General features: G+C 38.3%; 1 protein-coding gene across 1 annotated transcript in view; it reads left to right on the top strand.

Annotated features, from left to right (window-relative positions):
- ANKFN1 (ankyrin repeat and fibronectin type III domain containing 1) overlaps positions 1-25,807 on the top strand; it is a gene marked incomplete at its 3' end in the record, with an annotated part of 414,694 nt that overhangs the window by 284,322 nt on the left and 104,565 nt on the right. The window contains exons 6-7 of the mRNA XM_079725196.1: positions 8,266-8,460; positions 10,220-10,333. Coding sequence (XP_079581322.1) covers positions 8,266-8,460; positions 10,220-10,333 — 309 coding nt within the window. The remainder of the gene's footprint in view (positions 1-8,265; positions 8,461-10,219; positions 10,334-25,807) is intronic.

The raw sequence follows: 25,807 nt of genomic DNA, 5'->3' as shown, positions 1-25,807 counted from the left end.
GAATTAGTTATGTTCAGTTACTTCATAAAATATGATCGCAGAGTAGCTGTCATTTGAGTGTGGTGCAGACACCAATGTTAAAATTTTGGCAGACTGGTCAGGATGCACCACTATTTCTGCAGTAGTCAAGGGTCCGTGTTGGTGCTGGGACTGGTTCAGGGCACGTCTAAGAGGTGTGACTATAAACTAATGAGGCTGGCTTTATGTAAACAAACACACCAGAAAGTCTACAATCCACTCGAATGTTATCCTTTAAGAGGGTCCACATGGGAGACCCCACACTTGCTCCAACAGTGCTGCCATTGCTCTAAACGCTTTTGGATTTGTCCTCAGAGCCAGTTTATGAGAAAATCTGACTCATTGCTTAGAGTCACATCTGATTTTTGTTCCAAAACAGCATTGCTTAGCGTCATCACCCTCCATGTTCACCAGTCGTGGTTTCCAATGATTTAGAGAGGTTTACTGAAATCAAATCCACCCTCAAAAGACAAAGATTTGCAACCATTAAGACTACGTAAAGAACAAGCCTTAGGCGGGTTGCTAGAATGCGTCCCCAGATACTTTTATCTGCTTCATTAAAATAGGTGTAAAAATCCTCACCCTGACTTACAAACTTGCTCCTCCTCAAACCTCATCTCATACTGCTCCACCCTCACCCCTGATACACCAGCCTCCATTCCAACACTCCTCACTATCTTATTAGAAGGCCTTTGGACTGCTATTCCCTATGCTTGAAATGATCAAGTGCTTTTAATCTTGATCATTACTCAGTCTAACTCCTTCTTAACATTTCACCTTAAATGTCACATCTTCAAGAGAAGCTTTCTTTGGCCAACAAATCCAAAGTCTAAAGTCACTTTCTAATCACATCACTTTATTTTAGTTTTCTGCATAGCGCTGAAATCACTGTATGATATTCTTCTCCAGGTTTTGATTTCCTTATTTTCTGTCTCCCCTGCATTAGAATGTAAACTCCACAAGAGCAAAATTTGTCTCATTTGTCCCTGTATCCCCAGCAAACAGAAGGCACTCAAAAAATGTGTGTTTAATTGAACTGAATAAATCCGAAGGTTACTTTCACTTGTTTTGAAGGGTGTGAATATATTACTAATTTTGAAGGAAATGATTTTACTAAATATCAAGTCAATTTATCTCTTTTTGTTTGTTTCCAAATAATTATTTAGACATCAGGTGGCCATAGCCTAAGTTCCAGTCACTTGCTCTTCAAGAGCTGATAACTGTCCTTTCATTCTTTTATTTTTAATTTTTAAATATACGTGCAACACAGAATATATTCTCCTTGCCAAAAATTAAAACATATAAAGTTTAAAGATACCTTTGTTGGCCCACCCAACACATACATGTGCACATGCACACATGCACACACTCACTATCGAGGTTCCTGTCCCTCAATTCTGCCAACATAACCATTGCTATCCTCTAAAGGCATGATTGAGCCAGAGGATCCACTGCCAAGCTTACTCAGAGTGACTGCTGGTGAGACCTGTGTCCCTTCCTGCATGGGTGTCTCCATAGTGCAGTTCCTTAACATGGCAGTTGGCTTCCCCCAGAGCAAATGATTTAAGAAAGACAAAGAGACCAACCAAGATGGAAGCAACAGTCTCTTTTATAACCTAATATCAGAGGTGATGTATTATCATTTTTGCTGCATCTTGTTATCTCGATGACCAACAAGGATCAGCCCTGCTACAGGGTGTGAAAAGTAGAAGACAGAGATCACTAGGGGCCCTCTTGAAGGCTGGCTACTCCACTACCTATCTAAGATTGTTGGGAATTAAATGTAATAGGTTTAAAATAGGTGTTCCCTGGCACATTGTAAATGGTCAAAAAATTGTTAGCCAATATAACTCGCAGAAACGATATAAAACAAACCCAAAATTTGCTGGTAGAGAATTTAAATATTTTACCCATCTGTTGTATAGTGTTGTGAAAACACTGTCCAATATAGGCACTTTTTGAAGTTTGTAGGATTTTATGTTCTAAAACTATACTAACATAGACATATGACTGTTGGTACTTGAAATGTGTCCAGTCCAAATTAAAATGTGTTTTAATGTAAAACTTACACTGAATTTTAAAGACCTAAGTACCAAAAAATATATAAAATATCTAATTAATAATTTTATACTGATTGCATGTTGAAATGATAATGTTTGGATCTGTTAACTAAAATATATTATGCAAATTAATTTCACCTATTTCTTTTTGCTTTCTTAATGTCACTACTAGCCAATTTTAAGTGATGTGACTCACACTGTATTTCTATAGGACAGCATCGAAAAATCAGCAGAAGATACAGCTATCTTATTTCATATTTAAACTCCCTATGATGTCATTGGGTAATCTGCTTTGGATTTTCTAAATAATTTCTTCAAGTGTTTTGTGTGTTCGTTTCAGAGAAAATGTCCATTCGCCCCCCTGGAGTTGGGGAGACCTGGGCAGGAAGTCCCTTTCTATGTCAATGGCTCTGGCTTCTTAAAGAGCAACAGTTACAACTTAAACTATATAATATGGACTTCGTGAATCCACATTCTGCTGAAAATAGCAGAGAAAAACATTCCAGAGCCCCATGTCCAGGGTGTAATGAGTTCTAGGAGAAGAAAGTTCACAGTAATTAAAATGAAACACTTAATCTCCAAATCACTAAAACCTTTTGGAAACCACACTCTCAAAGTCCTTGGGAAAACCTGAAAATAAGACAACAGGTTGAGGCCCAGATGACACCAAAGTGAATTTTGAGCCCTGAACCTTATCAAGACAGGTAAACTGCAACTTACGCTTTGAGTTTTTGAATTAAAAAACATTTAATTATTAAAATACCTCCATATTATTTCTTTTGACATTCCTAGCTGAAAACAAGTCAGTTGTGATGTTGTTAGGCAGTTGTCATTTATGATCAGCAAAGATAAATATTATTAACTGCTATTCTTGGTTGCCCAGAGGATATTGGCTTATAATCAAGGGTTATACCTAAGTGACCTTGTTTTCTCCTTTGAAATAACAGGGTTGAAATTGACATGACTTAATATATAATATATTTCTTGATGGTACCTAGAACAGAAAATTTTTATCTGGGGCAAGAGATTTTTTTTTTTTTTTTGGATGGAAGAACACAGAGCTATTTTATAAAAACAAGTATTTGATTTATTTTTGTGTGCCTCTTAAAAATATAACACAGACTAATAGGTTTAATAATAATAATACAAACCTCTACTAATTGATAGTCTTCTATGTAAGATTATCACAGGGCCGCCTTGGTGAGCAGTGACTTCCCCTCATGAAGGAAATCATACAGGGCCAAAGGTACTATAGGAAGAGGCACTTAAGGCTGATTGTAAGGATCCTTCTAACACTGAGGTTAAATGATTGTCTTGGTGCCCCATATTTCTCATCAATGAAAACAAGGAAAATGCCAATAACAATAGAAAAGTTGTTGCTACATTGCAAAATGGCATATCATTAGTAATGGGCAAAGGTATTTGTTTAAGCAAGTCAAATGAATTGCTCCCTAAAAGCCTCAGTTAAAAATTAAAATTAGTTTACATTTTACCCTCATTATATTTTTCAAGCTTTAAGCAATTATCAACTAGGCCCAAATTCACCAAGTGCAGGGCAAAGGCAAAATTAAGAAATGTAAGGATAGTAAGTAGTTGGCAATCAGTAGGTTAGATTCTTTTTTTTTTTTAAGTTTTTTTTTTTAATGTGGACCATTTTTTAAATTCTACTGAATTTGTTACAATATTGCTTCTGTTTTATGTTTTTGGTTTTTTGGCCATGAGGCATGTGGGATCTTAGCTCTCTGTCCAGGGATTGAACCCGCACCCCCTGCCTTGTAAGGCGAAGTCAACCACTGGACCGCCAGGGAAGTCCAACAGGTTAGATTCTGATGGTGAAGAAAATCCACTTGGTCTGATTATTATTTATCTGAGGATTTAAACAGTAGCCATAATTGTATTCTTTGAACACCAAGTTGCTGCCCATCCCCCCACTCCCACCCTGTAGTTAATTAGCTGGGCAGGTCTTATAACAAATGCCCACTCAGAAACACTGGGTGGTAGAAATGCTGTTGATAATTAAACACCACAATAGCACGGAGCCTATTTCAGGAGCCGCCAAGTGGTCTTGCCCCAGCCGGACAGCTCACCACACACTCACAGACCCTCTATTGTGCTGGCGATGGCTGCACAGAAGGATAGCTGCTTCACTGGAGAAGGGATCAACTGCAGTAAGAGTGAAAAGACCAAACCTTGCAAACAGATACAGGAGTTCTGGACTCAAAACATCCAGAGGGTAGAAGTGAAAAGAGAATGGACCCAAGAAAAAGGGAAGTGGGTGGGCAGGAAAATTAATCATAAAATTGACATGAACCTTTCCCGTTTCTATATCCAAACAGCCAACCAAAATGAGTTCACCAATCGTGTGCCAAACAGATAGCAATTAGAAAACTGCAATACATAAAGAAAAGGTTAATTTGCGTTCCATTTAGGTTTAGAGGAAGTTCACTAAATTTAAGGTTTTTAAGGAAACCTTGGATCATCATCCCACCTCCCTGGGTATGTTTCTTTATCTTTAAAAATAAGGGGGTTGGGCTTCCCTGGTGGTGCAGTGGTTGGGAGTCCTCCTGCCAATGCAGGGGGCACGGGTTCGTGCCCCGGTCCGGGAGGATCCCACGTGCCGCAGAGCGGCTGGGCCCGTGAGCCATGGCCACTGGGCCTGCGCGTCCGGAGCCTGTGCTCCGCGGCGGGAGAGGCCACAACAGTGAGAGGCCCGCGTACTACAAAAAAATAATAATAATAATAAGGGGGTTGAAAAGGTTCTCATTCTGGGGAAAAAATAGGAATGGGGCTCCCCAAACAATTTCCAAGGTGCCAAAAACTTAACCAACACATCATTAGTCAAGATAAAACTGCAAATTCTAATATGATTATCATAGTTACTTGATTTTCCTTAAAACATTAACCCAGTTTGTTAGGTTTGATTATCTAATACTGAAGAGATGCTTCTATTGGCAGTTATATAGGTCATTGTTAATAGGGAGAAAAATGATTACATTAAGTCAGCTGATTTGGCAGTCAATAAAGAAAATCCTTCAAAAGAGAGTGTTTTATTAAACTATTTAAAAATCCATAGGATAAAAATAATAAAAGGTTTGCTTGGTGAAATGGTTTGAAACCATTGGCTCAGTTAGTGCCTCTCCAACTCGTGCATGGACTTACTTCTAACAGAAGCAATTGAGTAGGTATACTCCCAGGGGCATCTGGGAACTTAGCCTGGGGAAAAAAAGAGAGAGAGATCTATAAACTTTCTTTTTTTATCTTCATTTTTTAGCAAAATGTCCCATTCTTCTCCATAATAGAAGTGTTTGTTTTAACTTCTAAATAATTTGCTTTCATCAAAATCTGCATTGAAAATCTGATGCTCCAGAAAGACACACATATTTATTCTGAGGCTTCAGAGATGCCCACTGCACCCCAACAACACCACCACCATGCTATGCTGCATGTTAGGTATCTCACTTTGAGAAGCACAGGGATCTAAATGATCTTGGAAAACTTACTTGGCTATAAAATTCTGTATATCTTCCTTGTTATTCTACGAAGAGGTGAATGCTTTATCTTAAAGATACAGAATCCCTTTACCACTGCAACTCAAATAGCATCAAGTCTACAGTCTAGAAGTAAAGGCAAAGTCTAGAAACAAAATGTTTTGTGCTAGGAAAAGCAGGAAAAATGTCCAGGGGGAGCCAAGCATAGCTCAAGAGAAGCTGTCCATCTGAAATGCCACCTGGAATTCACGCCAGTAATAACTGCTGTGGATATAAAAATTAATAGGGGGGATTTCATAGTATTAGAAAAATTTATTTTTATAAATCATGTGTCTATCACCCAAGTGTTGACACATGCATGCAATTCAAACATCAGGCTTTCAATAAAAAGCTCACTGAATGACTTAGCAAAGACAATTCCCCCATTTTCTCCATAATTTGGAGTGGAAGCAGGAGGGAACGAGAGTGTAGAGCGTGCAGTTACTGGGTCAATTAATCAACCTGAAAACTGTGACACAAACTCTGACGCCTAACCTATGTCTAAAAATACACAAATGTATACGAATTTGTTTTAAACTGTCAATGCCTATATTTAGGACCTTCCCAGCAAGGCTATAATGAGACTGTGTTTGAGGGCTTCGGTCACAGCAGACTCTAGCATTAATCTGAAGTTAGTTAAATTAACAGCATTTAGTACTGACTTGTCAATCTCACTGCTCCAGGAAATTGCACCTTGAGGCTGCTAATATTGCCAGTTTTTCCACAGGAGTATGCGCCCACGTGTGTGTATGTGTATTTCTTTTCTCCAGAACCTCTGTGTTCATACACCCTCATTGCTTCCCTACATCCACAGCACTTATATTATCATTTATTCTGGCCTCCTTTAGCCTTCCCAAGGGATTCTGCATAGTGTAGCTGCTCAGTGAAAGAGTTTTTTAGCTTTATATTTGTTTGTTTATTTTTCTGTCATGGCTCATGACTGAGGCTTTAAAAAAAAAGTGTGACAGTATTTAGAGTACATGATTGACTGCTATAGCAACATTCATTAACCATGACAAATCTGCAGCAAAACACAGTCCTGAGTGTTCTAAACAGCAACTTTAAAAAGAAAGAAGAAAGAAAGAAAAAGAAAAAGACTCAACTAATTTTTCACTGACCTCATCTATAAATAAATTTAGACTGATGGTGAGCAGGGGCAATAATAAATTAGTATTCGTTTCCTATAATTAATGCAAACATGCCTATATAACCACCTAATTTCCATTTCAAAATACACCTAACAAATTTTCACTTGCATTATCTTCATCATATTTTCTCTCTGGATTAGAAGAATGAAATGGTTGGATTTCTTTCCCACCCACCAGGGGGAAATATTGTTTTGGTCGTACAGAATGTCAACCACATGTTGGTGACAGATCCGCAGAACTTGACTCTGATCTGTTTCAGTATTTGTATGATCCTCTACCACATGCCCACGCTAAGGCTGTCTTCTTTCTCTGTCACCAACCAGGAAGGGCTCCACTGAAGTGACCAAGTGACCACCTAGGCAGGCCCTCACATGCACGAGTGCCGCGAGTAAACAGCCAGAAGCAGACTCCCAACCTGACATAAGAATTTGAAATGTTCTATCATTGACATGAACGTTCACTCACACAAGGGAAGGTTGGGTAAACAAGATGATGTGAATCAAATAAAGATGATCACACACTGAATAAAACCGAAATATCAAGCCTGGCAACCTATCTCTGCAACAGGAGCTAAGTATAACTTGCTCTCTTGGGCATGGGCATCTCCAGAAACCGTTCCTCCAATCAGACCACAAAGATCAAACTGATCAAAGATCAATGTCTGATCACACCCAAGTCACCCAACCATCAGGACTCACTAGCTCTACTGGGACAGCGATAGTGGAACACTTTGTTAGCAATAAGTAAGTTGATTAACAAGAACAAAATTACCACTAAGACACACATACAAAAATCTCTATGAGCTGGGAAGAATATATGAACAGAAGATTTGAATCAGGTTCTACAAAAACAAACAAACAAACACAAAACACCAAAAACGGGCTTCCCTGGTGGCGCAGTGGTTGAGAGTACGCCTGCCGATGCAGGGGACACGGGTTCGTGCCCCGGTCCAGGAAGATCCCACATGCCACGGAGCGCCTGGGCCCGTGAGCCATGGCCGCTGAGCCTGCGCGTCCGGAGCCTGTGCTCCACAACGGGAGAGGCCACAGCAGTGAGAGGCCCGCCTACTGCAAAAAACAAAACAAAACACCAAAAACAAAAAAACCAAACATATTCTTCAGCAGAATGCAACTTGCCTCATGGACAACTTTTCTTAAGGCCTTCCTAGTCCTACAAAGCTTTTGCCCCTTAGTGTTTGTCCCTCTGAAGATCACGGAAACAAACGTGTGCAATGTGAAACAGAAGTGGGCCTCATACTAGTGGAATTCTAATTAACTCTGCTAGGCAGCTATTTGGGCCAGAGGGCAATGGGAATATCTTAAGCTGATAGGTGTACTATCAACTAGTTGTGTCACCAATTAGAGCTTATCATAGTAAGATAGTTAATAATGAACATAGATTCCACTTTCCTGAGGCATTTTTAAAAACCCATAGTAGACTCTCAGATAACCTGCCAACGAAGTAGCATTTCCCCAGAAAGAAAAGGGAGTCACCCCATTTTTTTCCCTTCAGTTGTCAGCCTGGAAAGCCGAGCAATGCACCTCAACACACTGGTGCAGGAAGCCCAGGAGAGGGTGAGTGAACTGTCTACTCAGGTGGAGAATGAAAGATTCAGCCTGGACAACACAGAGAAAGAGAAACAACTGAAAGCTTGGGAGTGGAGGTACCAACTCTACAGACGCATGAAAACAGGCTTTGAACATGCCAGTGAGTATAAGCAGAGGACTTGTACATTTAACTAGACTGAACCCTGGTTTGAGACAACCAGGCCTTCTTTTACTGATTTTTTGCAGCTCTACTGGGTCATGGATGGCCGTTGTCAGCCTATGTGGAGCAAGGGCTCTGGGAGGCTGTAAAAGGATCTTTTGTCTTGCTTGACTTTCGGGCTCCTGATAGGTTCTCTGACAACAGCCATGAGGCTTAAGTGCTGCTGGCTTCCCTCCACCATGTCACGCTCATCTAGCACTTTCCACCCGCTACACCCTAATGAGTAATGACTTGGATGGTCTGATGCCCTAAGTGCCTATATTTGGGGATGTGGAGGTGGAAAACCATTTGTTTGCCTATTTGTCCAGTTTCTGCTTCAAGCTCCAGTTTAAGTTGTTTTCAACTCTCTACTATATACAGCTTATATAAACTGACCTTCGGTTAATACAGGCAACAGAGAAGGACAATCAACCCATGAATCACGTTTTTGTCTGCACTTCCCTTCTCTTTACCAGTTCTTCTTGTTCGTTTAAGAAAAGCCTCATTTCTGGATAATACTCATTAGCACTGGAAGGTACTGCTTAGTGCCGCCCTTGATATAAAAATTCATATAAGATCTGAACACTTGTGAAACATTAAACTCTTATTCCAACAGGTGATCTTATTTATGCAAAAAAAACTAAAAATTAGGCTTGAAAATTTAAACATAAGGGAAAGACAGGTTCATTAGGTTGGGAATTATCCGCCTCTGCTTTGTGATATAAATAAACACCAAAGGCAGGGAAATTCTTGTTTTCTGTAGTATTGTATACTAAATACCAAATCTAGGCCTAATCCTTTCTCTTGAAGCAAATAGCTTAGGTAACATTAATGAAAGGTTGCTTTTAACATTAACAATCTCTTTAGCAATGCTGATACACATGTTTTAAAAAAAGATATTCAGCAATTGTTTCAATAAATGTATTTACTATGGTACCTCATTCAGGACAGATTAATACTAGAATCAGTCACATTTTTAGGCTTGATGCCATTTTTAAAATTTTTTCTGAATTATAAAACATCTTCTGGGTGTTAAAAAGTACCTAGAGTGATCAGAAGTCCTTTAAAACCTGAGGTTAGTGGACATGACATTTGCCCATGAAGTCTTTCTTAGAAAAATAGTACCTGATGTAATTGGAAGCGGCCTGAGAGCAAGGCAAGTTAGCATTCCATACTGGCAAGGGCCCAGAATTGGGCATCTGAAGCCATAGGCTTCCATCCTAGCTATGGCTTCACTGTGTCCTTGAACCAGTAATTTGGCCTCTTTGGGCAGCAGTTTCCTCATCCTAAACGTGGGGATGCTGTTATTCGTTCTTTCTACCCAACAGGCTTGCAAAAAGCCTCCAACGAAGTGATTTACATGAAAGTACTTTATGAAATGTAACAGTCTCTATCTACAATGTCGGTTCCTGCTAACACTTTCTGGCCTCCTCTCCACTGGTCCAGGCCAATCTCCTATTGTGTTTCTGAGATAATTTGAGAAGGCTTAACTGGTATTATTTACCCCTTCAGAAGATGTTCTAACACTCAAATAAGACCACAATGGCAACGAATAAAGGCCATTGAGACTTCTAATGAAAACGTTCAAAAGCAAAATCTATTAGGCTCTGCAAACCAATGTTTCCATAGTGTGTGTTTCGGGTACCCTTTGAAGAGGCAGGAACATTGTTTGAACAGGATTTGCTACATTAAGATCCTTGTGCTTCTCCTTCTGTCCCAGGAGCCCCTGAGGTGCCAACCAATGCTTGTCTCATGGTAACCAGCAGCACATCGCTCACTGTCAGCTTTCATGAGCCTCTTAGTGTCAACGCAGCTGTAGTAACCAGATATAAAGGTACTGGATTCCAAATATTTCTGTGACTGCTCCCTCTTAAAAAACAATCCATTGGGGCCTCCCTGGTGGCGCAGTGGTTGAGAGTCCGCCTGCCGATGCAGGGGATACGGGTTCGTGCCCCGGTCTGGGAGGATCCCATATGCCGCGGAGCGGCTGGGCCCGTGAGCCATGGCTGCTGAGCCTGCGCATCCGGAGCCTGTGCTCCGCAACGGGAGAGGCCACAACAGTGAGAGGCCCGCATACCACAAAAAAAAAAAAAAAAAAAAAAAAAAAAAAAAATCCATTGTTTGGGGGTCAATTGTGCATTTTGTATGTTTGTTTTTCCTGCTGATGGTATTTTTTCATCCTATTTACTTTTTGGAGTTGAAATATTTCCATAGGCAGTCAAACACAGAGCACTAAAGTGACTAAGAATAAGTCACAGACCCAATTAATATTAGTATTAATATTTCATTCTTGTTTGCAGAGGGCCTGCTCTGTGTATAGCATACGGTTCAGGACAGGACTGGGTAGGACACACTAAAGAATCAGCCTTGATTACAGGGCTTAGAGGCTGAGATATGGAACATACTAAATAGGGGGCATCTAAATTAATAGCTGTAATAGCAGGTAACTAGGGTTGAGAACGAAAACAACAACAACACTGGAGGTCAGAAAAGAAAGAGGGGTGGTGAAATGACAGAATCAGAAAGGCCCCAGGGTAGCAGTGGCAATCGGGGCTGGTTTTCAAGGACAGCTGGGATGTGAAGCAGAAGATATTGAGAGGAAAGTGAACGCCAAGTGGAGAGAACAGTGAGCTCAGGTATAAAAGCAAAAACATGCCAGAACAAGTAGAAGAGAGTAAGGGAGCTTGCAGTGGCTCCAGGGGAGGGTTCGTGAGAAGAAGCAGTGAAATGTAATTAGAAAGTGAAACTGGGGTTAGGAAGAAGGAGTAGAATGAGGCTTGAAATCCAGATTAAGGAATTTAGACTTTATGTGAAGAGCTCTGCAGACCACTGAATAAGACAGGGACAAGATCAGAAGTCGACTTTTCAAAGATTTAAGTGCAAACACTGTGTAGGATGTATTGGAAGAGATAAGGATTTAGAATAAGGAAATGAATTAGGAAGCTATTCAGGAGAGAGGTCACAACAGCCTGACCTGACTGCTATAGCAGCACTGGGAAAGGAGAGAGCCCACAGGAGAAAGATTTTTATGGAGATGCTATGATGATAACAGCCAAGGCTTACATAGTGCCTACTATGCACCAGGCACTCTTTAAAGCCTATATATGTATTAACTCTCTTTATTCTTCACAGCAACCCTATAAGGTAGGTACTGTATGGTTCCCATTTTGCAGATGAGAAAACTGAAGCAATGAAATTAAGGACTTGCCTAAAGACTGGCAGCAGAGCCAGAAGTATCACATTATGCTGACTCTACATATGGAAATACCCTGAACGGTCCTAAAACCTGATAAGACTCTCCACACATATTCTAAGATGCCAGGCCATATTCCAAGAATTTCTGTGTTCAGGTCCCTACGACTCCCTTGGGCCACAAAAATGTCCAAGTAGTGTATGTGCTTCCTTCCTCCTTCTAGGGCCTGTTCCCAGGAGACACTCCTATGTCTACAAACATTAGTCTACCCACAACCTGTAGCTTTCTGAGTTACCTGGAATTTTCCAGATAACTCCACTCTGTTTGTAATATCTTAGGTAAAACAGCACTGAATTGGTTATCACTTTGGGTTTTCTGTATTAAGCTAAGAGACGGCAGCCTGAGGCTACTAGCAACAGCAAATAAATGAAGCCACCAAGAATGGCTGCCCACAGCCACCCTTCAATACAATTCTGATACTTTCTCTTGGTTGCCAAGACTTTCTGAAATTCAGAGCAAGTGTTTGCAGGCAATATTAGACATGGGCATTTTCCTTTCTTTCTACCTCTCTCCAGGGCTTTGATAAAGGGTTTCATCCATGCTGCCCAACTTGACATTTTCTTACATTTGATTAGTGGGCTATCAGGAGCTAAGTTATCCAGACCATCAGGTATATAATACCTGACCATAATGCCGGCAAATGCTACCAACATTCACATATTAACACATATCATCTCAGGAGACTTGCATTTGGGGGAGGTTGAAATGAAAGGTCACAAATGGGTTTTGTTAGTGACTGGAGGGGCTTAATTGAGCATTATAAATAGAATTGTCTGTTGCATTATGGAGTAGGTTTCCCTCTGTTAATTTATAAGGTTATAAATTGAGTCCTTAACCTGACTGCTCTCAAGGGTTATTTAAATTTAAAACAGCAGCCAGACTACTGTACCTAGAGACAGCAGGACAGTTTTTAATTCAGGGTTGAAGTAATTATTTAATTATGAAAATATTAGCAAAATTACCCTGAGACAAGGCTATTTTGTTTGCATTAAAAGAGAAGAAACAGGGCTTCCCTGGTGGCGCAGTGGTTGAGAGTCCGCCTGCAGATGCGGGGGACGCGGGTTCGTGCCCCGGTTCGGGAGAATCCCACATGCCGTGGAGCGGTTGGGCCCGTGATCCATGGCCGCTGAGCCTGTGCGTCCGGAGCCTGTGCTCCGTGGCGGGAGAGGCCACAACAGTGAGAGGCCCGCGTGCCACAAAAAAAAAAAAAAAAAAAAAAGAGAAGAAACAATTAAGAAATCCACAGAATAAAATGGCAGTTATCTAATTGGTTAGAGGGAAGGTTTAACCCTGCAGTATTTAGGGTTTGGCAAATACATCTCATACTGTTCTCCAGAACTTCCGGGTTCAGCAAAACCTCGAGCCTATTTTGACACCTGGATGTCTTCCCCCTTCACGCTTAAGCCAGTTTTTGAAAGAAAATCTGAATCCTTCTGGTTCTTCTTATTTACACTCAACTCATCAACATGTCCGGTTTTGTTTTGGTTTGGTTTGGGTTTTCTTTTTTCAAAAAAAAGTTTGTTGATATCCAGAAATATTTTAAAGAGCATCTCTATACACACCGTCTTCAGGCCCCAAGGGCAATGCACCAGGCCAACTGCCATCACACTTTGGAGATTAAAGGTGTAAATTTCAGCTTAAAACCCAGAAAAGAGTTTTGAGTGAGACCCCCTGGACTTTTCTGCCTGCATCTTCCCTGAAAACAGAAAAATGAAGCTAAGAGAGCTACAGTCTGTTTCTAGGTGTTTCCTCCTTGGACTCAAAGAGTGCTTGCATCTCTTGGTCCCATCTCACCAGGTTTCATGGCTTACAGAGCAAAACTAGACTTATTTCAGATACGTTGATGCTTTGGACAATTGTCAGAACTTCGTTCCACATTTTCTCCTCGCTGCCTTGGGTGACCTACCTGGAGCTCTCACTGGCAGAGGATATGTCATTTCCCAGTAGTCCCAAAGCAGAAAACATTTTCAAAAGTGATTTTACGGCTCTTTGCAGGGTTAGGGGTGGATAGGAAGGTATCCTTTAAACAGGTGCAGTGCAGCATCTATTTTCCATCTACAGGATGAATTATTTTCTAGCTTTTTTTCAAAAGCAGCCCTTGAAGTGGTCACAGTTTGGAGTCTGCCACTGACATGATGCTGCTGTAGTTGTTCCAGTGCACGTGGGCAGCACCCTGGTTTGGATGATGCCCTTTCCCACCTCTCTTCTCATCTTGTTCCCTCACAGATTAGAAACTGCCCCCCTAATTCCTCCCTACAAAGGCTTTCATTGCAAATTATTAAAGCCTTTGTAGGGAAAAGTGGTGGGGAGGGCTAAATTAGGAGTTTGGGATTAACATATACATACTACTATTCATAAAACAGATAATCAAACAAGGACCTACTGCATAGCAGAGGGAACTCTACTCAATATTCTGTAATAACCTAAATGGGAAAAGAATCTGAAAAAGAATAGATATAGGTATATGTATAACTGAATCAGTTTGCTGTACACCTGAAACCAATGCAACACTATCAGCTATACTCCAATGAAAAATAAAAATTTCAAACAAAAAGTCGAGATTTACCCTTCCCCCAAGGTCACATCCCTATCACCAAGTTAATCTCTCTTACGAGTTTAATGTATACCCTTACAAATCCTTTCTTGATGCACGTACACATACAAGTATATACACACAGATGTATAGTTTTGTTTGTGCGCTCTAATATAAATATCATACTACTTGTCTAGTTACATAGCTAGATTTTTTTTCAGTTCAACAATATACAAATGTCAGTGTGTTTGGATCTTCATTCTTTTAAATAGCTGTATAGTATTGCTATTCCATAGACAGAGATGCCATAATGTATTTAATCATTCTCCCACAGATGAACATAGGTGGTTTCCATTTTTTTCCTACTATATAATGTTGCAATGCTAGTATGTGTCTCTTCCCTGTGAGAATATGTTTTTTCTGGGATTGTAAACTGGAAGTGGGAATGTTTATGTATTCACATACTCTGTCTCACTGATCTGCCTATCCTTATGCTAATGCCATATAATAGCTTCATAGTATATTTTAACATCTGGTATAGCAAGTCCCTCCCTGTGGTAATATGTTCCCTTCAAGATGAATTTTAGATTTGGCTTGTCAAGTTTAATTTTTTAAGTCTTACTGAGATACCACCATATTCCTAAATTAATTTGGAAAGACTTCCCATCCATGACATGTCTTCCTAATAAAGTTGAATTTTACATATTCAGGAAAGTTTAATAATTTTATTTATTTATTGGTCTTCTTTCCTGTAAAGTTTCATGCTGGATATATTTTACAGTTTTTGTGGCTAAATAACTCTCTTTTCAAGATATTCTCTAATGGGCTGTTGTGGGACAGTAGAAGAGCTATTGTAATTTTAAAACAATCTTTAGTTGACTTCTTTACTGAGCTCTCTTAGTAACAGCCTTTTTCTTCCCAGTAGATTGTCCTGCACCTCATGAATATTTTTTGTCATTTCATCTTCAAGAAAGGATCATTTTGTCCCTTCCTGTCTAATACTTTGCATTCTTTTTCAGATCTCACTTCATTAGCCAGAATCAATGTGAATTCTAGTTCCCATTATATTATGTATAGTAACTGGGATAGTAGGTGTTCTTCTCTCTCACCTGCTTTTGTCAACATGCATCTAATATTTTACTATTAAGTATGATGTCTCCTGTAATCTTCTGGTAGATATCTTTTACCAAATTACAGAAGCTTCATTTGGATTATGATTATTGATATAGTGTTGAACACAATTTTTAAATCTCCCCTGTGGTTAGAGACCCTTTAGAACCTCAAAAGTCATGTATTTGTGCCCTTTTTTTAGAATTGTTGATCATTTGTCTATTTTATTGGTTTGTTTGAAGAATTAACTTTTTTGATTCATAAAATGTGTTTCTTGCTTATTTTCCATTTTATTAATTTTTGGCTTTAGCTTTGCCAATTCCTATTGCTTTCCATGGGTTTACTTTATTACTTCTTTCCTAGTTTTTAATTTTTTTTGAAAACTTAATTTACTTCTTTATTTATTTTTGTTTCTAATTCATGGATTTTAAGGCTATAATTTTTCCCTTGATTACTGTTTTGTCCATACCCAAAAAGTTTAAAATGCATTGCTATAATGATCACTTATTTATAAATAATTTATAATTTGTTTCATTTCCACTTTAACCAAAGTTTTTATATGTTATCTTAAACTTCTAACTGGCCATATTTTTTGCCATAGTTTTATTGTTAATTTCTAATTGTATTATATTACAATTTTTTAAAATTCTTACCTGTGGCTAACCAATGAATCGTGGATATGTACATTACTTGGAGTTTGAAAAGAATGTGTAAACCCCATTGGGTATAAAGCGGGAATGTGTGTGTGTGTGTTATTGAAATCCCTGTTTTTTTCTAAAGTACTTGTCCCTTTAATCTTTGATCTCTGAGAAGCTGCTTTATTTGTCTTGCTTAATGCTGTTTGCCTCCGTTTCTGTTTGTAATTAACATTGCTTTCTGTGCTTCCATTTGCCTCCTGTCTTTTCTATCTTTTTATTTTCATCCTTTCCATAACATTTGAAATACATTTGTCTCTGGTAAAAAGTATAGAGTTAAATTTATTTATACTCTGAGAGTCTCTTTCTATATATACACTTCTAATTTTTTTTTTTTGTCCAAAGTGATATATCCTTATAAGAATAGTATTAAAAAGCAAATTTGTACTGAAAGGCTTATTTATAATGAAAAAGCAACCCTTATGTGTTCCATTATTACCATCCTTCTTCCCCTCAGAGCCAGCCGCTTTTTACCTCCTCTACTTCTCATAGTTACTTGTCTACTTTAATCAATAAGCTTCTATGGCTATGTTTTGATTTAGCAATTGCAGGTCTTATGTATGCAATTAGAATTATAACAGAAAATCATTTCACTCTCTAACAATACCACACACATCTACACTTTCTTATTCTCTCAGTGTAATTATATTTCTATTTTTAGTTGAGGCAACAATGCTTATACTATTATGAGTGTAAGTTTTTGACATTGCAAACTCAAGTAGTATACTTTGATTATATTTCCTTTCCTATGTATTTTCCTCAAATTTCTAATTATAGTTTTTTCTTTCTTACCCTACTTACCATTATCTTATTCAAAATTCATTTCAAATTATCCTTTCAGGGTGGTACCTATTTTCCCAAGAGTAGTTTTTACTTTCCCTCTCAGAATACTCTCTGCTCATGTTCCACTGTATAATAATAATTCATTAGGTTTCCATTAGGGAAAGACTCATTAAAACCACAAAGAAATATTACTACATGCATATCACAGTACCAAAAAATTTAGAATAATGACAGCACCAAATGGCCAGAATGCAGAGATATCGGATCACCCCATACATTGCTGGTGGGAATGTAAAATAATACAGGCACTCTGAAAAACAGTTCGGCAATTTCTTAAAATACTAAACATGAAAATACCATACATCTTACCAATTGCACTACTGGGCATTTATTCTAGAAAAATGAAAATTTTGTGTTCATATAAAAACCTGTACACAAATGTTTACAGCAGCTTTATTTGTAATAGCCCCAAACTGGTAACAATTCCGATGTTCTTCAACAGGTGAATGGTTAAACAAACTGTGGCACCCTCAGGCCATTGAATACTACTCAGCAATAAAGAGGAACAAAGTTATTGATATACTCAACATCCTGGATGAATCTCCAGAGAATTATGCTGAGTAAAAAAGCCAATCCTCAAAAGCTACACAGTGTATTATTCCATTTATATAACACTTGAAATAACAAAATTATAAAAGTAAAGAACAGATTAGTGGTTGCTAGAAATTAAGGAGGAAATGAGGAGGAGAGAAATGGGTATGTATAGCTCGCTTTTTTGTTTTCTAAATAATTGATATACTTTTATATACCTTGTTTATCTTTTAAGAGATTTGGAGAGAAAAAGGGTAGGCAGGCATGTGTCAGTTTGGCATCTTGATTCAATCTCCAAGTCAGTTCTCTTTCTTAGCCAGGCTGTATGTTCAGTAAACATGACCTAATACTAGCATTAGCCTAAGCCAACAACTTATGAAAGCATATCTGCTATTTCAAAACATTATGTAAGCTAGGTAAGGACAAACATGAAACTGGGTTTTTATATCAGCTAGTGAAGGGTTATTCCTGACACTGATGTCTTCTTCCTGATATATGTGGAAAAGCATAGATCCATAGAGTAATAAGGAGTTTTTGGAATGTTTTTCTCTAAGGTATGAGGAGTTCCTTGAAGGCAGAAATCTTGTCTTTTTCATTTTTCCCTTCACCTCCTACATTCCAGTGGCATTGGCCTTCTTTCTGATCTTAAACCATTTCCCCTGCTGCATGTTCTTTGCACATGATGATCCCTTTGCCAAATACAATAATAGTAGGAGACTTAAACACCCCACTCATATCAATGGACAGATCTTCCAGACAGAAAATCAATCAGGCAACAGATATCTTAAGTGATGTAACAGAGCAGTTAGACTTATGATATTTTCAGAACATTACACCCCAAAATATACATTCTTTTCAAGTGCACATGGAACGTTCTCTAGGATTGACCACGTACTAGGACACAAAACACCTCCTCAACAAATTTAAGACGGTAGAAATGATTTCAAGGATCTTTTCTGATCATAACAGCATGAAACTATAAATCAACCACAAAAAGAGAAATGAGAAACAAAGATTACATGGAGACTAAACAACATGCTACTAAAAAACCAATAGGTCAGTGATGAAATCAAAGGCAAATTAAAAATACCTTGAGACAAATGACAATGAAAACACAACCATACAAAATCTATGGGATGAAGCAAAAACAGTTCTTAGAGGAAAGTTCATAGTGATTCAGACCTTCCTCAACAAAACAAGAAAAATCTCAAACAAACAACCCAACCTACCACCTAAAAGAATTAGAAAAAGCAAAACTTAAAGTCAGCAGAAGGAAGGAAATAATAAAGATCAGAGAGGAAATAAATAAAATAGAGATTTAAAACAATAGAAAAACAATCAATAAAATTAAGAGCTGGTTCTTTGAAAGGGTAAACATAATCAACAAACCTCTGGCCAGGTTCATCAAGAAAAGAGAGAGAACCCAAATAAGCAAAAAAAGAAATGAAAGAGGATAAATAACAACTGATACTGCAGAAATACAAAAAAAATAAGAGAATACTATGAACAATTATATGCCTACTAATTGAACAATCTAGAAGAAATGGACAAGCTTCTAGAAACATACAGTCCACCAAAACTGAATCAAGATGAAACAGAAAATTTGAACAGACCAATCACTAGAAGTGAAATAGAGTCTGTTTAAAAAAAAAAAAAAAAAAAAACTCCCTGCAAACAAGTCTAGGGCCAGATGGCTTCACTGGGGAATTCTACCAAACATACAAAGAACTTATACTGATCCTTCTCAAAGTCTTCCAAAAGATTGAAAAGGGGGGAACACCCCCAAAGTCATTCTATGAAGCCACTATCACCCTGATACCAAAACCAGAAAAAGGAAATACCAAAAAAGAAAATTACAGTCAATATCTTTGATGAATATAGATGCAAAAATTCTCAACAAAATATTAGCAAACTGAATCCAACAACACAATTAAAGATCATACACCACAGTCAAGTTGGATTCATCCCAGGGTTACAAGGATGGTTCCAAATATGCAAATCAATGTGATAAACCACACCAACAAAAGAAAAGACAAAAACCACATGATCATCTCAATAGATGCAGAAAAAACATTTGATAAAATTCAACATTCATTCATGATAATAACTCTTCTCAAAGTGGGTAAAGAGGGAACACATCTCAACATAATAAAAGTTAATCATGACAAACCCACAGCCAACATAATACTCAATGGTGAAAAGCTGAAAGCTTTCCCATGAAAATCTGGAACAAGACAAGGATGCCCACTCTCACCACTTTTATTCAACATAATATTGGAAGTTCTAGCCACAGCAATCAGACAAGAAAAAGAAATAAAGGTTTCCAAATTGGAAGAGAAGAGGTAAAACTGTCATTATATGAAGATGATATGATATTATATAGAGAAAACCCTAAAGATTCCACACAAAAACTACTAGAACTGATAAACGAATTCAGCAAGGTAGCAGGATACAAGATTAACATACAGAACTCTGTTGCATTTCTTTACACTAACAATGAAATAACAAAAGAGAAAGTAACATCACATAAAAATCACATTAAAAATACTTAGAAATAAACCTTACCAAGGTGAAAGACTTATATGCTGAGAAATATAAAACATTGGTAAAGCAATCTACAGACTTAATGCAATCCCTATCAAATTACCCATGACATTTTGCACAGAACTAGAACAAATAATCCTAAAATTTATATGGAACCATAAAGATCCAGAATTGCCAAAGCAATTCTGAGGAAAAAGAACAAAGCTGGAGGCATAACCCTCCCAGACTTCAGATAATACTACAAAGCTATGGTATTCAAAACAGGATAGTACTGGCACAAAAACAGACAGATGGATCAATGGAACTGAATAGAGAGCCCAGAAATAAACCCACACACTTAAGGTTAATTAACCTTTGACAAAGGAGGCAAAAATATACAATGGAGAAAATACAGTCTCTTCAGCAAGTGGTGTTGGGAAAGCTGGACAGCCACATGTAAATTAATGAAGTTAGAATACACCCACACACCATACACCTAAAAAAACTCAAAATGGCTTACAGACTTAAATATAAGACATGACACCATAAAACTCTGAGAAAACACAGGCAGAACATTCTCTGACATAAATCGTACCGATGTTTCCTTAGGTCAGTCTCCCAAGGCAATAGAAATAAAAGCAAAATAAACAAATGGGAACTAATCCAACTTATAAGATTTTGCATGGCAAAGGAAACCCAAAACAAAATGAACGGACACCAAGAAGGGACACATAAACAGAGGAATGCAACAGCCTCTAAAAGCTGGAGAAACCAAGGAATGAACTCTCTCCTCCAGCCTCCAGTAGGCTCATAAAGATTAACAGCATAGAAGAAGAGGCCAGAGGAGATTGGTTCAAGATGGCGGAGCAGAAGGATGTGCACTCACTCCCTCTTGCGAGAGCACCAGAATCACAACTAAGTGCTGAACAATCATCGACAGGAAGACACTGGAATTCACCAAAAAAGATACCCCATGTGCAAAGACAAAGGAGAAGCCACAATGAGATGGTAGGAGGGGTGCAATCACTGTAAAATCAAATCCCATAACCGCTGGGTGGGCTACTCACAAACTGGAAAACAATTATGCCACAAAAGTGCACCCACTGGAGTGAAGGTTCTGAGCCCTACATCAGGCTTCCCAACCTGGGGGTCTGGCAACAGGAAGAGGAATTCCCAGAGAATCAGACTTTGAAGACTAGCAGGATTTCACTGTAGGATTTGACAGGACTGGGGGAAAGAGAGACTCCACTCTTGGAGGGCATACACAAAGTAGTGCACATACCAGGTACCGGAAAGGAGCAGTGACCCTGTAGGAGACGGAACCAACCTACCTGCTAGTGTGGGAGGGTCTCCTGCAGAGGTGGGGGTGGATGTGGCTCACTACGGGTACAAGGACACTGGGAGCAGAAGTTCTGGGAAGTACTCCTTGGCATGAGCCCTCCCAGAGTCCACCATTGGCCCCACCAAAGAGCCTGTAGGCTCCACTGCTGGGTCGCCTCAGGCCAAACAATCAACAGGGAAGGAACTCAGCCCCACCCATCAGCAGACAAGCAGATTAAAGTTTTACTCAGCTCTGCCCACCAGAGCAAAACACAGCTCTACCCACCACCAGTCCCTCCCATTAGGAAGCTTGCACAAGCCTCTCAGATGAGCCTCATCCACCAGAGGGCAGACAGCAGAAGCAAGAAGAGCTACAACCCTGCAGCCTGTGGAACGAAAACCACATTCACAGAAAGATAGACAAGATGAAAAGGCAGAGGACTATGTTCCAAATGAAGGAACAAGATAAAACCCCAGAAAAAAAGCTAAATGAAGTGGAGATAGGCAACCTTCCAGAAAAAGAACTCAGAATAATGATAGTGAAGATGATCCAGGGCCTTGGAGAAAGAATGGAGGCAAAGATTGAGAAGATGCAAGAAATGTTTAACAAAGACCTAGAAGAATTAAAGACCAAACACCTAGAAGAATTAAAGAACAAACAAACAGAGATGAACAATACAAAAACTGAAATGAAAAATACCTTAGAAGGAATCAATAGCAGAATAACTGAGGCAGAAGAACGGATAAGTGACCTGGAAGACAGAATGGTGGAATTCACTGCCCCAGAACAGAATAAAGAAACAAGAATGAAAAGAAATGAAGACAGCCTCAGAGACCTCTGGGACATTAAATGCACCAACATTTGCATTATAGGTAGCCCAGAAGGAGAAGAGAGAGAGAAAGGACCTGAGAAAATATCTGAAAAGATTTTTGTCAAAAATTTCCCTCACATGGGAAAGGAAATAGCCACCCAAGTACAGGAAGTGCAGAGAGTCTCAAGAAGGATAAGCCCAAGGGGAAACACACCAAGACATTTAGTAATCAAACTGACAAAAATTAAAGATAAATTATTAAAAGCAACAGGGAAAAATGACAAATAACATACAAGGGAACTCACATAAGGTTAACAGCTGACTTCTCAGCAGAAACTCTACAAGCCAGAGGGAGTGGCATGATATATTTAAAGTGATGAAGGGGAAGAACCTACAACCAATATTGCTCTACCCAGCAAGGATCTCATTCAGATTCGATGGAGAAATCAAAAGCTTTACAGACAAGCAAAAGCTAAGAGAATTCAGCACCACCAAAACCATACAACAAATACTAAATGAACTTCTCTAAGTGGGAAACACAAGAGAAGAAAAGGACCTACAAAAACAAACCCAAAACAATCAATAAAATGGTAACAGGAACATACATATCAATAATTACCTTAAATGTGAATGGATTAAATGCTCCAAGCAAAAGACACAGACTCGCTGAATGGATTAAAAAAAAAAAAAGACCAATATATATGCTATCTACAAGAGACCCACTTCAGACCTAGGGACAATACAGACTAAAAGTGTGGGGATGGTAAAAGATATTCCATGCGAATGGAAATCAAAAGAAAGCTGGAGTAGCTATACTCATATCAGATAAAATGACTTTAAAATAAAGAATGTTACAAGAGACAAGGAAGGACAGTACATAATGATCAAGGGATCAATCCAAGAAGAAGGTATAACAGTTATAAATATATATGCATCCAACACAGTAGCACCTCAATACATAAGGCAAAAGCTAACAGCTATAAAAGAGGAAATCGACAGTAACACAGTAATAGTGGGGGACTTTAACACCTCACTTACACCAATGTGCAGATCATCCAGACAGAAAATTAATAAGGAAACACAAGCCTTAAATACCACAATAGACCAGATAGATCTAATTGATATTTGTAGGGCATTCCATCCAAAAACAGCAGATTACACTTTCTTCTCAAGTGCACATGGAACGTTCTCCAGGACAGATCACATCTTGGGTCACAAATCAAGCCTCGGTAAATTTAAGAAAATTGAAATCATATCAAGCACTTTTTCCGACCACAATGCTTTGAGATTAGAAGTAAATTATAGGGAAAAAAACCATAAAAAATACAAACACAGGGAATCTAAACAATACTTTACAAAGTAACCAAGAAATCAATGAAGAAATCAAAGAGGAAAACAAAAAATACCTAGAGACAAATGACAATGGAAACACGACGATCCAAAATGTATGGGATGCAGCAAAAGCAGTTCTAATAGGGAAGTTTACAGCAATACAATCCTATCTCAAGAAACAAGAAAAATCTCAAATAAACAATCTAACCATACACCTAAAGGAACTACAGAAAGCAGAACAAACAAAACCCAAAGTTAGTAGAAGGAAAAAAATCATCAAGATCAGAGCAGAAATAAATGAAATAGAAACAAAGAAAACAATAGCAAACATCAATAGCAAAGAACAATTGCATGGAATATCTTTTACCATCCCCACACTTTCTGTCTGTATGTGTCCCTAGTTCTCTGAGAAGGTAAATAAAATTGATTAACCTTTAGCCAGACTCATCAAGAAAAAGAGGGAGAGGACTCAAACCAATAAAATTAGAAATGAAAAAAGAAAAGTTACAATGGACACCACAGAAGTACAAAGCATCATAAGAGACTACTACAAGCAACTCTATGCCAATAAAATGGACAACCTGGAGAAAAGGACAAATTCTTAGTAAGGTATAACCTTCCAAGACTGAACCGGGAATAGAAAATATGAACAGACCAATCACAAGTAATGAAATTGAAACTGTGATTTAAAATCTTCCAACAAACAAAATCCAGGACCAGATGGCTTCACAGGTGAATTATATCAAATATTTAGAGAAAAGCTAACACCCATCCTTCTCAAACTCTTCCAAAGAATTGCAGAGGAAGGAACACTCCCAACTTCATTCTTCAAGGTCATCATCACCCTGATACCAAAATCAGACAAAGATATTACAAAAAAAAAAGAAAATTACACACCAAAATCACTGATGAACATATATGCAAAAATCCTCAATGAAATACTAGCAAACAGAATCCAACAACACATTAAAAGGATCATACACCATTATCAAGTGGGCTTTATCCCAAGGATGCAAGGATTCTTCAATATACGCAAATCAATCAATGTGATACACCATATTAACAAACTGAAGAATAAAAACCATATGATCATCTCAATAGATGCAGAAAAGGCTTCTGACAAAATTCAATGCCCATTTATGATAAGAACTCTCCAGAAAGTGGGCATAGAGAGAACCTACCTCAACATAATAAACGCCACATATGACAAACCCACAGCAAACATCATTCTCAATGGTGAAAAACTGAAAGCATTTCCTCTAAGATCAGGAACAAAACAAGGATGTCCACTCTTACCACTATGATTCAACATAGTTTTGGAAGTCCTAGGCATGGCAATCAGAGAAGCAAAAGAAATAAAAGGAATACAAATTGGAAAAGAAGAAGTAAAACTGTCACTGTTTGCAGATGATATGATACTATACATAGATAATCCCAAAGATGACACCAGAAAACTGCTGGAGCTAATCAATGAACTTGGTAAAGTTGCAGGATACAAAATTAATGAACAGAAATCTCTTGCGTTCCTATACACTAACAACGAAAGGTCAGAAAGAGAAATTAAGGAAACAATCCCCTTCACCACTGCAACAAAAAGGATAAAATACCTAGGAATAAACCAACCTAAGGAGGTAAAAGACCTGTACTCAGAAAACTATAAGATGCTGATGAAAGAAACCAAAGATGACACAAACAGATGGAGAGATATACCATGTCCTTGGATTGGAAGAATCAATACTGTGAAAATGAGTAAACTACCTGAAGCAATCTACAGATGCAATACAATCCCTATCAAATTGCTAATGGCATTTTTTACAGAACTAGAACAAAAAAAAATCTTATAATTTGTATGGACACAAAAGTCTCCGAATAGCCACAGCAATCTTGAGGGAAAAAAACGGAGCTGGAGGAATCAGACTCCCTGACTTCAGACTATACTACAAAGCTATAGTAATCAAGACAATATGGTACTGGCATAAAAACAGAAATATAGATCAATGGAACAGGATAGAAAGCCCAGAGATAAAACCATGCACCTATGGTCAACTAATCTATGACAAAGGAGGCAAGGATATACGATGGAGAAAAGACAGTCTCTTCAATAATTGGTGCTGGAAAACTGGGCAGCTACATGCAAAAGAATGAAATTAGACAAGTCCCTAACACTATACACAAAAATAAACTCCAAATGGCTTAAAGACCTAAATGTTAAGACTGGACATTATAAAACTCTTAGAGGAAAACACAGGAAGAACACTCTTTGACATAAATCAGAGCAAGATATTTTTTGACCCACCTTCTAGAGTAATGGAGATAAAAACAAAAATAAACAAATGGGACCTAATGAAACTTCACA

Source organism: Hyperoodon ampullatus (genome assembly GCF_949752795.1).
Source record: "Hyperoodon ampullatus genome assembly, chromosome: 19".
Taxonomy (NCBI): Eukaryota; Metazoa; Chordata; class Mammalia; order Artiodactyla; family Ziphiidae; genus Hyperoodon; species Hyperoodon ampullatus.
The sequence above is the reverse complement of the archived record's forward strand: the minus strand, read 5'-3'. Positions and strand labels throughout refer to the sequence as shown.